Genomic DNA, 16,630 nt, shown 5'->3' on the forward strand with positions numbered 1-16,630 from the left:
GTATGTATAATGTTCCCGAAGAAACTCGAGCGACTGGACGCTGTCGTTTTAGTAGGTATATAGTGGCGTGTTGTGAACAGAAGTAACGTGTCAGGAACCTGTCAATTTGATTCCGCAAAGAATAGCCTCCAACAGCTAACAATTTCAATTGAATAATTTGTTCAGGTAGATTCAAACTCACCTAATAGCAGTGTTAAAGGAACCTTAGATAAGCATATAAACACGGGAAAAAAATGAATTTCATTACAAAAAATATACTAACATATTTCATTTCCACCATGATTGGTTATAGTCTACCGATTTTTGGTAGATCAATTCTATCTAAAATTTTCATGTCAAGGAAATTGCCAGCAGATTAGTCTTGTATCATACATGCAAAGACTTAAAACGAAGACAAAAGGTTCACCCATCAGATAAGCCCTGTACAAACCAGATGAGAGGATCACAATATCAACTTCATCCATTTTACTTCAATTAACAATGTACATAATTGATCCTTTAATAAAGTCTTCAATGACAGTAATACACCTGAACCCGCATTACACACAGCAACAGATGAACGGGTTCTTCAAGTCTTTGACTTCAACAAATGCGGGATCCCAATCCAGCTTCCCATCTTTATGTACCAATATCTGACCTCCCAAAATAGTCCAAAAGGTAATGTTTTTACCAATTCAATTTTCTTCACTTCTAAACCATCCAAGTCCTCAACTTTTCATGAGTTGATGGTGCATCCTAAACATCCTACATATAACTGCAATCTTCTTTTTCCAGAACGACTATGTGTAAGCTGATATAGACGAATCATGTGAGAAAGTTTCATAACGTGGTTTAGTTTGCTCAACAAGTAAAGATCTGAACTCCACATGCCTGAGCTTGAGGCCAAACAAAATGGACTGTGTGGTCCCAGCAAGTCTATTCCCAGATCCAAATTTATTACATAAATTCTCCTTATTGTGCAATTACTTCCTCAGTAATTAGAACAATTAACCGACCTGTGCAACCAGATGATCTTCACTCAAACTTGAAGGCTTGATTGGACAAAGTCCAGGAAAATGACTCAAGTCATAGACCATTTGACCGGTTGAGCAAAGGAGAGTTGGGACTAAGATCCAGCGACGGTTTGATCTTAACATGATCTCCCAGTAGCTGTCTAGAAACACGATCAGCCAAGACTGACTGAACATCATAAGGCTCGACAGGAGGCCTCGCAAAATGCTTCCCCATAACATCATTTTCACTCAGAATCAATTCTGTTTGAGAACCCATTTGCAGATTGCGAAAGATGTCAATGCCAGAGTCATGATGAGCAGGGGCATTAATGTAGATGCTATTTGAGTGCTTTGGCAAGTTTGCAAGACCGTCTTGATAATAAGCTGACTGTTTCAGGTGATTGCCAAATGGAATGGCACCACTACCACCAGTAAGAGGCGTGGATGCACCAGAAACAGTACGGGGGCTAGATATAGGAGAAGGAGACATTCTCCCATTCATGTGCTGTGGTGATCTTGACCGCAAAAGTGGGCTTCCAATGGGAGAGACAGGGCAAGAAATATTCCTTGGAATATGGATTTCATTACTGGAGATCAACAAAATTATTTCAGAACACCAAATATCAGCAACATTATGCGTGCATTTGTGGGAGTGGGTGACAGTGTGGGTGTGGTGAGTGAGAGAGAGAGAGAGAGAGACCTAGCATGCGGATTGGTTTTCAACACCCTAGAAGAATGAACAGAAACTCTGTCATTATCCAGGGCAGAGAGGTTTCTGCCTTGTCCAGCGCCCTGAATATTCATCAAAGATGGATGCAATTAATAACAAGAAACAAAAGGACATATGTTCTCGATTATTACAATTTAAATTTGGCAAGTCATGATTCTCTTAAGTTATGACACCTGCACAATGCACAGAAAGATATTCTAGTTGCATAAAAAACTCTAAACAGATCGTGTCCTCAGAGTCTTAACTGGATGAAGTTCGAAGCCTCAGATAGGCATACCAGACATTAAAACACAATTACAAACATTTGTCTCACAGCTGAAATAATAATCCCCAGTCGCCCAATAGTCTTATGACAACTTTTTTAGCTTTTTCTCTTTTCCCCAAACCATATACGTGATTTTTACTCCAACGTCCAAGACTACATTCCAGCTTCATCTGATAGAGAAGTAGCCCAGTCTAATTCCTACCTTAGCCTTTATCACTTTTAAAAATTACATCTGACGGAGAAGTAAGGAACTACTTCGTATACTTTGTCTTGCTGCCTTTATTGCGGACATCAAGCCTTGACTGAATTATCTATGCAAACACAAAAAGAGAGAGGTAGGGAGGGAGGCCAAGAATCCTTTCTGCTTCACACAAATGCAAAAGAATAAGGACTCTAAATTTGGAGGGAATGGGGATAAAGGTCTATCATAGATCTACACACCAAGACCACTCACATCCTAAGGAACGTAAAAGGATAAAGTGCAACGAAGTATAAATATTATACTTTCCTGCGGCGAAGTAAATAGTTCTTATTCATTTCTATCATGCATAGGAACAAGATAGAGGGATAACGTGAAACAAAAACATGACGCGTAGTGAAAGACAAGCAGGCAACCACGCATCCCCACTTTTCAATAGAATATGGAGATAGCTTACAGGGATACAGGAGAAAGAGATATTATACATTATATGTTGGAGACAGAATATAGAATACAATAGTACCAGAGGTTTTGCTCCTTGCGCAATACCAGAGACCTGATCTGACGCTTCACCAACCAGAATAGGTCTTTCCAAAGGTGCAGCACACTTTACAAAAGGGTGTTCCAATAGTTGCTGGGCCGAAGGACGATCATGTGGGTTACGTTGTAGACATTTCCGAACGAAATCCTTTCCTTCATTTGAGAGGTGATCTGGGATTGTTGGGAGTTCCTTGCTATTACCAATCTTAAACATGGCAGCAACCTGTTGCCAAGAATAATCTATTAGCATCCTTGCAATAGCAACAACTTGAGCGTATTTAGCTGGTGTGCAGACGTGATCCCAGATTAGCAATATTACTATAGCTTTTTCTCTCTTTTTTTTTGGGAGAGTGAAATACTATAGCTTTATTTTACTTACGAATACTCCTCCATCTGCCACTAGATTGCTACATACGTTAATGCCATGAATTCCCACCGTTTCCAGCATACCATATTATGATTTAAAAAATTAAAAATGCTACTGTATTTCTAGAACCCAAAAAAAAAAAAAGGAACGCATAAGCGCAAGCATTCAAGTGAAAAGGGGAAAATGTAAGAGATGCAGTTAACTGACAAAAATAATTACCCCTTCATACTGACTCCAAGGAGGCTTAGTTGTAGCCATTTCTAAAACTGTGCAACCAAGACTCCATATATCCACAGCAAGGCTGCAGCCACTAGAGTTCTTTATGACCTAGGTAAACAGAAAGTGTAGACAATGATTAACAATACTAAAATATAATTATAAGTACAGAGAATAGAACCTAAAAGAAGAGATATATATAACCTCAGGAGCCATCCAATAAGGACTTCCCTTGAATGATAATGGACATGACTGCCCTGTTATCTGCACACCATACAAGGTATAAGATGGACAAAATAAATCAAGCAATTTCACACTGATTGTACCATAAGCAGGAAATGATTAAAAAACAAAAACAAAACAAAAAAGATGTATTATTTCCAACTTCAATACAATAGGCAATAATTGCAGTCATGTGGGTCACTTTTTGAGCTATAAAAAACATAAATATATAATTTTGATTTTCTAAAAAGTAAGATTAAAGAATATTAAACAATAAGAAAATCAGCTAACTGCTTATTCTTTACAACATGGAATGTGGACATCATGGTTAATGATACAGTTGCGAAAGAATGGCGATTCTAGGCAGTTCTTGAATTGCCCTTTTTATTCTCACTTCTACATCAGTTCTGGTATCTACCATTCTCTTTTCTAGGTAGAATTTTTTTTCCCTGTTCCTGTGTTTTGCCTTTTATCAGCTACCGTCAGTATACTTGCCAAGCTGCAGCAGCACCTTGGCATCTTCATGGAAATTGCAAATAACCCTAGCGGGAAGCCAGAATCATCAAAAAAATTGGACTGTATTAACGAGTTTCATCCTTAATTCAAGATATGAGTAAGCACCGGGATGAAACTTACATATCTATTTGATTTAGCTTCAATACAGATGTTAAGGATAGTAAGTATCTCATAACTTACATGTTTTGCCATGCCAAAGTCCGCCAGCTTGATTACCCGGCCATTTTGATCTACAAGTATATTTGCTCCCTTGATGTCCCTTTACAAGTAAATACAATTATAGAGATAGACGTATTAATCTTTCAGAAAAATAAAATTATACAGCAAATCACACGTAAAACCATCCAGAGCATGAATAGACAACATATTTCACCTGTGGACAGTATTTTTAGCATGTAAATAAGCAAGTCCCGACAAAATTTGTTGGGTATAATTGCGGATGGCTAGTTCACCAAATTGCCCATATTCTTGAAGAAGTTTATATATGGAACCTCCAGATACATATTCCAGGTATATGTAAAGCTTGTCATCTACCTGTTCAAGAATATTATTTGCAGCTTCTATAAGTATGGTACACAACCCATATTGTTAACAGATTTTTACTGCTGTGCTTTTAGTTTAACCACCTGTAATTAATAACTTTCAACCAGACATCTCTTAGCCAATTGGATTTAATAAGCATACATGAAAGATCAAACTTACCGTTTCAGAACCATAATACCGCACAATATTGGGATGCCGTAATCGACTTAATAGAGCAATTTCCTGCCAGAAAGTTCAGAATAAAATCTCTATAACTACGTAAATTTTAAAACAAACTAGAAGCTGTTATGCTCCTCACGAAGATAAGGCATTATTCACCCACTTGAAAATTTCCAACATCTAAAAGGGAATCAAATCACCTGCATTAATTGCTTAGCACTTTCCTTGGACTTGGCATCATCTGAAAACAACGTCACCTCCTTCATTGCACACATCTCACCATTTTCACTTTAAAAGACAAACCTTTTCATTTCAGTATATATAATATAATGCATACATAAGGAAAATGGAATATCTTTCATCTGATTTGTAATAAATTAATGACGTATTGTCCAAAGTGCATACCTATTGAAGCCAACATAGACATGTCCAAATGTGCCTCTTCCAAGCAGCTTTCCCTTTTTCCATCGAAAGCCAGGGCTCAAAGGATTATCTGCTCTTCCTGGACTTCTTGGCATAGATGGAGATGTTGCTGCTGAATTTGAGTGAGAGAAAGGTGAGGAGTTTGTAACTGTTAGGGGTGGAAGAGGCAGACGATGACTCTGTTGTTTCCCATCATCAACCCATCCAGTCTGTGATTCAGTGGGTGTTGCCCCAGATCTAGGATGAATGGGTGTGACCGCTCCACTCTGAATCCTAGAGCTCGGACCAGGACTAGTCATTCTGGGGCTAACAACAGGAGAATACTCAGGGCTACCCCTACTTGGTTGCCAAAATATCTGTCCTGTCATGTCCCCTCCCATTGAATTATGCCCAGAGTTCTGACCAGAACCTGGACTGGAGCAGTGCCCAGATCCAATAAAATTGACCTCTGAATATTGCTTTCCAGCCCAAAAAGCAGAGCTCGGCACTTGTTCTGGGCCAAACGCTCTCAGTGGACTTCTTGATGGACTTGACTTGGAGCTGTCAGGAGCACTATAGAAAGCACCATGGGGAGGAACCTGCAGATTTGGCACGTGATTGCTTAAAGGTCTCCGTTTGGGGGACGGAGGAGATACATGATTACTCAGAATGTTTGCTGGCTTTTTGAACTCTCTTGAATTTAGTTGCAAACCAGTAGATGATTGATCCTTGAGCATTGAACTTCAGAAATAGAGCAATACTTTTGTCAGGGATGACTAAAAAAGAAAAAAATTTTAAAAGCAACCATATCACGTGTCACAAATAAGCTAGATACCCATATCTAACAAAATATTCAATACAGTAACACTATGGTGATTGTTGTACCTGGAAGGGCTGCCAGCAGCAGTTCTAGTCCCAGTCTCTGAGTCAATTGCCAGTGGACTGCGTTGACATGAATCAGCTGGCTCATCACTGTCAGCAGAGCTGTCACTACATACAGAGGCAGTGATAGGGTCTCCATCTAAATCTGCAGTCTTTCGCCTACTACGTATGCATGCAGGTCTTGGAAGTGGCAGATACAACGATGTCTTGGAACCCTTCTCCCCTCTTGACTTTGATGATAGGCAAATTTCAGAATCTGTTCGTCCTATACATGCAGGATTCCTGCCAGGAAGTGGTAGTGGCTGGGCAAGAGGCCTTTCAGCAAAACTTTGACACCGTGCTACTTTGGATGGTGAAGGAGACCTTGATTCAACTGGAGACTGAGCCCCCTTCTCTGAAACTGTGTCATTGCAGTTTCTCCGAGGTCCTCCACACCTGCCACTTACCTTACCTTCAGATGGGATTTTAAGTTTTCTTTGTAATGCATCAATGAAACTTTCTTTACTTCCTTTCTTCTTGGGTTCTTTTGATGATGATTTCCCCCACCATGGAGGCATATTTGTCTTTGATATATTGAGGTGTGGCAAGCAAATTTCTTAAGATATTCCCATTAATATCAGGAGACGAAACAATCAATATTATGATCCAATCATAAGCTTAACCAGTAAGGGATTCAATATTAACAAAAGAAGTAGCTCAACAGTGAAACACTAGACCTGCAAAAGAGGAAAATGTGCATTCCCAATCAGTTCATGAGTCTTTTGCCTATGAGTTTAGTATATGCATGCTATATATTTAATTCATAATTCAAAAATTGCAAGATATCAGAATAGATAAATTGCATTCATATCTTAGAATACTAAATTCTCAAAACTTAAAAATTCATTACATTCACAACCTTTCATCAACATAAATTTATTACAGTCCAACTTAAATATGCTCCACATCCTAGGCATGAAAATAGGATGAGAAACCATACGAACTTCTAGCTTGAACCATCATTAGATTATATTAGATCGTCAAAGAAAAAGTGTGCTGGCCCTCGATTAAACTAATCTGCAACATGGGTTCCCCTTACGCGGGTGCTCCAGTACTCAGATTGCCAACGACCCAAAAGGTTTGGAATGAAACTTCAAGCTTCCAAATTCACTCTTTTACTTCACCGAATTTCTCGAAATCCCAAGAAAGTTTACCATCCCCAACTGCTTAAAAGAATCGCCTCAAAACACAGATCCACTAATCCACTACTAACATATTATTGAGCAAAGAAACAGCTAAATCTACTAAACCTATTGATCATACACTAAAATTGGACACGATAGGAACTGAAAATGCACAAAAGAACGGGACTTACTCTCAACACTCAACGGTGTGAATCTGACCTCAACCCACTGAATAATTTTAGCTCAAATCTGAGTAAGAACATCCCTGAGTGGTTCGGAACTCCGCAAGAGCCCAAACCAGACAAATAAAATCTACAATACAAGAAATGGAGAGGGATTTTGCAGTGATGTATGGAGAAATTTCCGAATTGAAAGGCAGTGAAAGAGATCGCGTATACAAAGAGAAAGAGAGAGCGAGATAGGAGAGAGAAAGAGTGTCTCCGAGCTAAGACAACTTGGTCTCTATGCGCTGATTCTTAATAATTGGAAAAAAAAATACTAATAGGAAGTATAAAAACTTATTATCACATTGGAAAAAAAGGATGACTTCTTATATTAATATTATAAATAGTGACAATTATAATAAAAAGTTTAAGTTAAAAAATTATTTTGCACCATCGAAATTATTGTCAATTTGCAAGGTCAAAAATTTTTTTTGTCAATTTGTTAAGGGCTTGTAAAATTTTGAAAAATATTGTTGTTTGACCAACTTTTAAAAAAAAAATGTTAAGCTGATATAAAAATATGATCGATCTCAAATCTGACAATATTTTTTTAAAAATAAGATACTCCCACGAGTAATAAGTCTTCAAAATTTGATAATAACTTTTAAAATAACTATAATTTTTTTAAAAAAATAATTTAAATTTAAAATCGTAGACATAATTTCTTGGCATATTTTATCTCCCTTCATCATTACGAGGCCCTTTAAACCCCTTTTTATTTTGTTGTTATTATTTTATGGGTGGCTCGTATTTTATTTATTTTTAAGAGGAATCAAGTTATGTGTCACTACGCTGCACCATCATGGAATTGGCATTTGGATTTGATTCCTGCAACCAACGCTGCTAATTTTACAGATCATTCCAATAAATAAAATCTGAGGGCTTTTACCTTATAATAGTTTTCCATTTTAAATTGGCATTTTTATTTAAATAATAAAAAGAGTTCTTTTATGATATTATAGCATTTGCTGATAATTTTTTAATTGAAAAAACTTTATATTGGTATACAAAGTGAATCAGAATGCAATACCAATAAAATAAAACAAGTCATTTTGAGAGTAAAAGTATTTATAATTAATTATGATATTTATATTTATATTTTTGTTAATATAAATATTTGTAAACAATAAATTATGCAGGGTTTTGGAATGTTATGGGAAGTTTTCAAATGAGCTTCAATTCCGAAATTATCAAAGAATTTTTTTCACAATTTTTTATTTGGTTTGCTTGCTCTTTAATTGTCAATGTTTGCTCGTGAAACAAAAATACATGACATCGTGTTTAGAGCAGCATCATTTGGGGGAGATTTTATCTAGAAAGAGAAGAAGAATAAATGGTTAATCAATGGCAATGTTATTTAAAAACGTCGCAAATGGTTTAGTCAAGTTGTTTAAATGCAAATATGTTTTATTGAAGTTATACTGATTCAGTCAGTATTTTATGTTATTTCTGGAAAAAAAAAATAATGTTATTAATTTTTGTCAAAGTCCCTTTGGGACATAAATATGATACATTACAACTCATAAAATTAAATCCGAATTAGTAAGACAATAACATAGCGGACCAAAATATTTTTAAGCCAATTATTATTAATCTAATTTAATCATGTTGGCTTTAAATATTGCTAGGTATAATGGAAAGTAACTCTTCCAATATTACTTCTTTTCAACTTGTAAAGTTAGAGTTCTAAATATCATTTAGGTTGACGTATTTACATCATATAATGTAAAATTATTATTTCTCCGCAACTAATCCAAACAAGTAGAGCTCATTTTATTTTTTATTTTTTTTCCAAACAACTTGTTATGGGATCAGAGCATCTTTCAACGACAACGAGAGGTAATCTCTTTTCAAATGCGGAGAGCCCATGACATGTTCTTGCTGATTTTATTTGTTCTATCCACAAGAATTAGGATTCAAATCACTGTTGTCATCTTCTGTGCTAACACAAGTTAGTAATTCAATTATTAGTTTTAATCTACTGATGTACATCTAAAAACGAACAATCTGATTTGTTAAACACAGTTAAAGTCTTTGCTTGTCCATCATCCTATTACTCAACACCCTCTTCTTACTGCTAGCATTCACCATTAAATTAAGAGATAGGTATCTCTGCATCATATATATTAAATAAGAATAAAATTGAAAAGTTATTGAATTTTAAAAGAAATAATGAAGTTTAAGTTTTTTTTTATTTATATAAAACATGTTGAAAATGACTTATAAATAAGAGTATCATTAATTTAAATAACAAATAAATTATAATCCACTCAAATTCAGTCTAAATAAATCCAATTCCAAGACTAATGGAATGCATCTATAATCGTCATACGAGCGAAAAATGCAGTCCAAAAACTACACATGACCGCATGAGGGAAGAGTGGCCAAGGGAAAGAGAGGCGTATGGAGCCGTTGAGCGGGGCCGCTGGGGTCCACACAGACCATTGCACGTGCCATGGTCCCACAATTCATTCGTTATCTTGTCTGCTGCTGGCGACTAGCCACTCGTCGCCCTCTAAATCTCCCCCTTAATCATGCACGTGCTCTCATCCTTTCACGTTTTTTAATTACTCATGTTTTTCTGGGGGAAAATAGCGTAATTCTAATTCCTAAAGTCAACTAGGATTTAATTTAAGCTTGTTCTTGGTAAAAAATCATTAAGCCTGTATTTAAAATTCATTAATAGTATTATATAAAGTTTTTATCTGATAGTTTACAAATTTAATCAATATGACTTTGACGAAGGAAATAAAGATGAGGGAAGATTGCAGATTAGTGATTATTATTACCATGAAAGATGCCTCGATAAGGGGTGGCACAATGGGCTTGTGTGTTATCAAGCCCAAGTTTCATATGGGCTCGTTCGGTAGGGAAAAATAACCCATTTACTAATTTCTGGGCCATCAAAGCCCAATAATATTATGAAGAATGTCCAAAATTTCCCCCCCCTTTTTTCCATGCATTGCATTGTTCATAATTTATGAAGAATATTATTTACTACAATTTTTTTTATTTATTGATAATTTATTATTGATTGGTATTTAGTGCTTATATAAAATTAAAAAAATGTGTTAGTTATTTTATCTTAGATTTTATGCAAATTACAAAATTCCAATCCAATCATACTAATTTTAAATACTATCTATGGTTTTTAATATAAAAACTAGTTAATTAATTTGACTAATTAAAAAAATTATTTAAATTAGATATTTATAATAAATAGATATTATTTTTTTTAAAATATCCTTACTAATTATGGGTAATAACTAGAACAAGAGGTAGTAATATGTATTGTATTATTTATGAGCTACAATAGTATGATTCATTCTTTCGAATTTTGTCTCGTATGTCTATTTATCAAGTGATGGAGGGAAGCTTCAAGAATAACAGGCATCCACTAAACCGAGTTAAGAATTGCTTGCGGTTATAGAAATATAAAGCATCATTGACAGAGACACAATAATTAACACTATTATTAAAAAAGAAAAAATTAAAAAAAAAAGAGAGAAATACTTTTCACTACATAAACTAAATTCTTTTGGCAAAATTCAATTAATTATTACTCTGGCTGCCCCCGATGGGAGCATATGTTGAGAATGCCATCACATCCTTTCCACTTGCAAATTAATTATAAATACCATAATTACAGATTAAAGAAAAAGTAAACAAGGATAGAAAAATCATATGCACGCCATCATTTCTCTACGTCATACTAAAATTTGATTAATATTTAATTATTTATTTCTTACTTTATTTTGAATGGGAGACTCTATTTCATATCCGCAGTATACGACATTAATCATCACAAAGATTTAGATGACAATTTGCGGATATCATTTTTTTTTTTGCCAGATTTGTGTGTGTCATTTAAGAAAATTATAACAAGTTTTTTCAATAAAGATTAAACCATATGGTATCAACGTATAATAGATCTTTACAACATCTTTATTTAATACTTCCTCCGATCCTAATTATAAGAGTTAGTTAACTAATTTAAGAGATTAAAAAATAAGTTAAGTTAGTTTTTGTAATAAATAGATATTGTCTTTTCTAAAATATCCTTGCTAATCAAGTTTATTGGGTAGAACTACTACCATTATTAGATGAACTATTTTGGGAAAAAATAATAAATATGAGAGACAATGTATTGAGATCTTATAATTGGGACCAAAATAAAAGTTAAACAAGATCTTATATTAAGAATCGAAGGTAGTAACACAGTAACAAACTTTTGAAAGTTATACTTCAATCACGTGCCCTGTTCTTCTCCATCCTCTGAAGTTAAATGGATGTGGATGTCTAATGCAAGTTTCTGTGATATAGTTTGATGCAGCTAAAATAACACACATCATTTTATTAATCGTGGGAAGATTAAACTATCTGTTATGCTTATTAATCAATTCAAATATTGAAAGGTTTATATGTCTTTCACAATTAATAAAGACACACTGTTTTTTTTTGTTGCATTAGATCAAAGAGAATTATTACGAGGTCTCAAAAAAAATTTAATAATACAAAAAATTTTAATGACAAATCCTGAACCTGTTGTTATTCTCTACTCTAAAATTGTTATTGTTTACTTTTCACTTATTAATAGACTTTAAGATAATTAAATCTCTTTTTGAGACCTGATTGCAATTCTCTTATTGATCAATCCGTAGAATAAAAATTTATATTAGACATTCAGATTATGTTACTACCTCCGGTCCTTAATATAAGACCTTGTTTGATTTTTATTTTGGTCCTAAATAAAGATCTCAATCTACTTTGTCTCTCATATTATAAATTTTTTTTCAAAGTAGCCCTTTTAACAATAATAGTTCTAGTTAATACACTTGATTAGCAGGATATTTTAAGAAAGACAACACCTATTTAGGACAATAATTAATTTAACTTACTTCCTTAATCTTTCAAATTAGTCAACTGTCTTATAATTAGGATCGGAAGTATTATAAAAGCGAATGCTGTGAAAAGTAAAGTTGCCCACTCACGTTAATGGACCATCAATCAATTTCCAATGCATTTCTGTACGATGAAATCACTTTATAACAAAAGTTTTATATGATCTTCCTTGTACTTTTACTCACCAAACCTTCAAACTTATCCACCTTTAACATTTCTCAACTCAGGTAGACTAATTTTTTCATTCTTCTTACCTTTCTGCCAAAGTATACTCTGTATTAATGTTTTCCAAAGGATGTACTCTAACCATAGGAAATTCCTTGTACTATGATGTACTTACCATCTGAAACTAATCCCATGCTCAATGTTCCTGAACCCACCCACATAGATATATACACATTTCATGCTTCTGATTTCTATAACCAAAGAGAGACAAAGTCGTGTGTGTGTGAACCGACTGTGGTTGGATCAGTCAGGAAGGATTTAATTTCTTTCAAACGAGGTGGATTATGGTTAAAAGCTTGTCCATAATAAAAAACCACTTAAAAGAGTTACCCTCATTCAGAACCCGATAATATTGAATCTAATTCAATAACACCAAATCCCAGATAAATGTGTAAACTAACTTTTTTCCCCAAAAAAAAAAGAAAAGAAGGTGCGTGTATACATGCATCATCTGATAAGGATCAAACCGATGGCGGTGACCACGAGAGTAGAAGGGAGTCCAAACTTGAGATGGTTCCAGAAGGTCAGATTATAAGCAAGGTCAGGTAATCTGCGAGCTTGCTCACACACTATCAAGTTCGCTGCTGATCCCAAGAGGGACAGATTTCCTGCGACTGTGCTCACCCATGCTAAGATGAGCCATGCCTTCTTCTCTTTTTCACTTGAGATTGCAGCCGAGGCTGCAATCCTCGCCCCCAGCAACAGAACTATTCATATGAAATCACAGCACAACAATATTCATCTCAGATATGCATATGACGCACAAGATCAAACTGGCTTTTTACATCACAGCTTATACCTATGAGGTCTGGCCTAGCTAAGTTAGGTGGATTCAAATTATTCAACTTAAATATCTTTCACAAAGTGATAAGCTAGATCACATTATATATAGCACAATCATCCATAATGTTATTATCAGGCTTTCATTAGGTGAAATCAATTATGTTCTTTTCTGCATATCAAGTAACTACATGAGCAAAGGGTAATCTGAACATTAGTTCTTGATCTGTGCAAGTAACCTCAAGAGTGAATGCAGGCTCAAGCTCAAAGACTATCTACAGTTGCACATAAGCTGATGAGTTAGGATCCTAGACTCCCCAACCAATGACACAGAATCACTGAATTTTAGTGTTATAGATCATGTTTCGATGATTTGCAAATTTTCGCTATGCGCACAGCTTCTATTGGTTTAGAGGGTGGGTCAAACTACATATCAGAACAATTTACTGGCTTGCATTTCCAAGAAATTGTCAAAAGCTGAACTTTTGGCTAATTTTTTCTTCAATTTGTAACAGGTTATCACTGCCACAAAAGGCCGCTGTCCTTTATGAAATTATAGCTTGTGGCAGCTCAAAATCACTCAGTCAATTACATTGGGAATGAAAGCCATCCAACAGAAGTGAGCTTTGCCTTTTACAATGTTAAAAGTCTAGCTCCTTCTCAATGTTTTGCAGCAAGCACTTGACTTCCTGCATGCGAAAAATTTTGGCAGAAATGATAGGGCTTGCCATTTTGACAATGTCCAAGCCTACATTCGACTTAAAAAAAACCTTAGCATAGAATTTCAAATGCTTTATTAATTTGTATAAAAAAAAGATTTGACTACCTGGACATGATGAACACAGAAACTACCAGTCAGATTACCAAACTAAAATGTTGAAGGCATTCAATTTTGACACAAAAGTAATATGATATAAGTCACATGACATGAAGAATCAAAATAGAGGAAATAAATAAAACATATGGTATAATTATAATGGAAGGAAATTTGTCAACGTACCTGTTGGTACATTTGAAGCCAAATTTGACAGGACAAGGATGACTATGGCGAGCACTGCTATTCCACTGGCACTATCTACTTTAGAATAGGGCTCCATCAAGTCCCAAAAAGCACTTGGAATTCCAGTTTTATTGAAGCCATCTACCGTTATAAACATTCCACAGAAGAATACCAAAGTGAATATGAAACCTGTTCCAAGGGGAAAATCAGTCCTAAGCAGTTGCATAATATTCATGGGGCAACAGAATAAGCGTATCTGGCGTTTCTTGCTAGTTACAGCCTTTACCTCTCCAAGCATGGCCTACCGTCTTTGAAATCAAGAACCACCAAAGCCAGCGCAGCCGTAATTGCAGTCCATGACATATTCATTCCCACTAGCAAAGCAACTAGCATTCCTAATGTGATCGTGCAAACACAAGCTTTCCAGATTATGCGTTTCCATTGTGGGTTGAAAAAGTCATTTCCTTCGAAGAAGTTTGTATCACTTGGTCTATCTGCAACTGCGAATTCCTCTGAATGGCTGTTCTCATCCCTTGTGTGGGAAGTCATGCCATTTATCTCATCCTTTAATGCATTTGAGTTTCTTGCAGAATCCACTGAGTTGTTGGATGCCAAATGAACTTCACCTGAGTTTCCACGGTTTCTCAGACTCTGAACCTGCGGAGAGTTTTGAATACTGCTGACAGATTCTAAATTGTTCGATTCTCGAGAATTGTGGGATGACAAGTGAGACATTGTGGCCGGAGAAAACCTATGACAATTGACCTCTTCTTCTGCTACAGCTTCTACGGCAGCATCTTCTTCATCCTTATGAGTAGACAATAACTTCCAATACATGGACAGAAGAATCAAGGCATTCACAACAATCCCCGCAAGCATAGCAAGAAGAATCCCAATCAAGAATTGACCAAATGATATGCCACTTGAACGGCTATTACCAGATTTTGGGGTTGCCTATTGGTGTTGCGGAGGAGCCAATATTAGCACTTGAAGCAAGAGCAAGGAGCAATGGATGGGGAGGCAAATTATGCTGCCTTGCAACTTTCAATACAAATTCAGTCAAAACCACACAAGAAGTGTCATTAGTGAAGAGAGCACTTGAGATAGCAGAAATCAGACAGATTCGACAAAGCTGCCTTGCAACTTTCAATACAAATTCAGTCAAAACAACACAAGAAGTGTCATTAGTGAAGAGAGCACTTGAGATAGCAGAAATCAGACAGATTCGACAAAGCAAGTCCTTTGCCCCTTTACTTTTCCAAGACAGTAACTTCCCCAAGTACTTGAACATGTCTGCTCTCTCAAGATATACACTCACGACCATTGTCCCAAAAAGAAGACCCAGAGAATTTCTAGATCAATGGCAGCATAAGCTTGATTTGGAGATAGAACTTGGAAGATGACCATAAGCATGGCACCTAAAAGGGACCCTGCAGTTCTCCCCTATGGGAAGGAAAGGCACAGCGGGAAAACTGCTAACACCCAGAAGATTGCAAAGGCAAATGAACCTAGAATCACTTTTGGAAGAGGAGCTAGTGCCATTATTGAAGCCAAACAAGCCGAAAACTAAGTTTTTCAACTTCTCAAAGATCAAATTAAGCATGTTATTGAAATTCAGTGTGGGAGAATGAAATTCGATTCCCCTAACTCCTATGAGAATTAATCCTTCAACCTCCCCACAAGATGAGTGGGGCCGGGTTATGCCATTTGAGCCGAGGCTCATTTGGACCGGATGAAATTTGAACGTACGGTTCATTTTCATTTATAACTAAATTTCAATATTATACAATGTTGAGGTACTACTCCATTCTTTATTATACTAGATCTCCATTCTTTAAATTATAAGATTTTTTAATTAAAAGAAGTTAAAAAATACTGTTAGTTAGCAACTGTAGTTTTTTTTTTCAAATATACCCCTATACATAAATGGATAAATGTGAGAATAATAATAGTGAGATAAATGAAAAAAATATATTAATACTTTAAATTAGGGATAAAATAAGTAATACTGTATTAAATGCTCAAACAAACTTAAAGATAATCTTATAAAAAGAAGCAAACCCATTCAAAAAATTGAATCTCATAATAGAAAACGGAAGGAGTACAAAATAATGTCAAGCTTGTAAAAACTATTAGCTCATAAAATAAATAAGATGTTAACTTAAAAAATATAAAATAAAATAACAATACTTAAATAGTGTTGCTCGGAAATAGCTGCGCTGTATCCTGAACTGGCCCTTGAGGTCAAGGTCCATTCTAATGGGGAGGGTAATGTAACACCGGAACATATGGGCTTAGGAAAT

At 35.4% G+C, this 16,630-nt stretch overlaps 1 protein-coding gene and 1 pseudogene across 1 annotated transcript; both read right to left on the reverse strand.

Moving 5' to 3' along the window:
- Positions 1 to 217: 217 nt before the first annotated feature.
- Positions 218 to 7,647, reverse strand: LOC114730333 (mitogen-activated protein kinase kinase kinase YODA). Its single transcript, XM_028917387.1, has 12 exons — positions 7,388 to 7,647; positions 6,037 to 6,749; positions 5,155 to 5,892; positions 4,950 to 5,037; positions 4,750 to 4,812; positions 4,421 to 4,581; positions 4,228 to 4,306; positions 3,514 to 3,573; positions 3,313 to 3,420; positions 2,710 to 2,949; positions 1,693 to 1,784; positions 218 to 1,579 (listed from the first exon to the last, which is right to left on the reverse strand). Exons 2-12 carry the CDS (start codon positions 6,588 to 6,590, stop codon positions 1,066 to 1,068), a joined length of 2,697 nt encoding a protein of 898 aa, XP_028773220.1. The 5' UTR covers positions 6,591 to 6,749; positions 7,388 to 7,647; the 3' UTR covers positions 218 to 1,065.
- A 5,124-nt stretch (positions 7,648 to 12,771) lies between these two features.
- Positions 12,772 to 15,889, reverse strand: LOC114730356 (silicon efflux transporter LSI2-like; annotated as a pseudogene).
- Between the last annotated feature and the right edge of the window lie 741 nt (positions 15,890 to 16,630).

This window comes from Neltuma alba, unplaced genomic scaffold (genome assembly GCF_004799145.2).
Source record: "Neltuma alba isolate B1F8T4 unplaced genomic scaffold, ASM479914v2 tig00012727_pilon, whole genome shotgun sequence".
Classification (NCBI taxonomy): Eukaryota; Viridiplantae; Streptophyta; class Magnoliopsida; order Fabales; family Fabaceae; genus Neltuma; species Neltuma alba.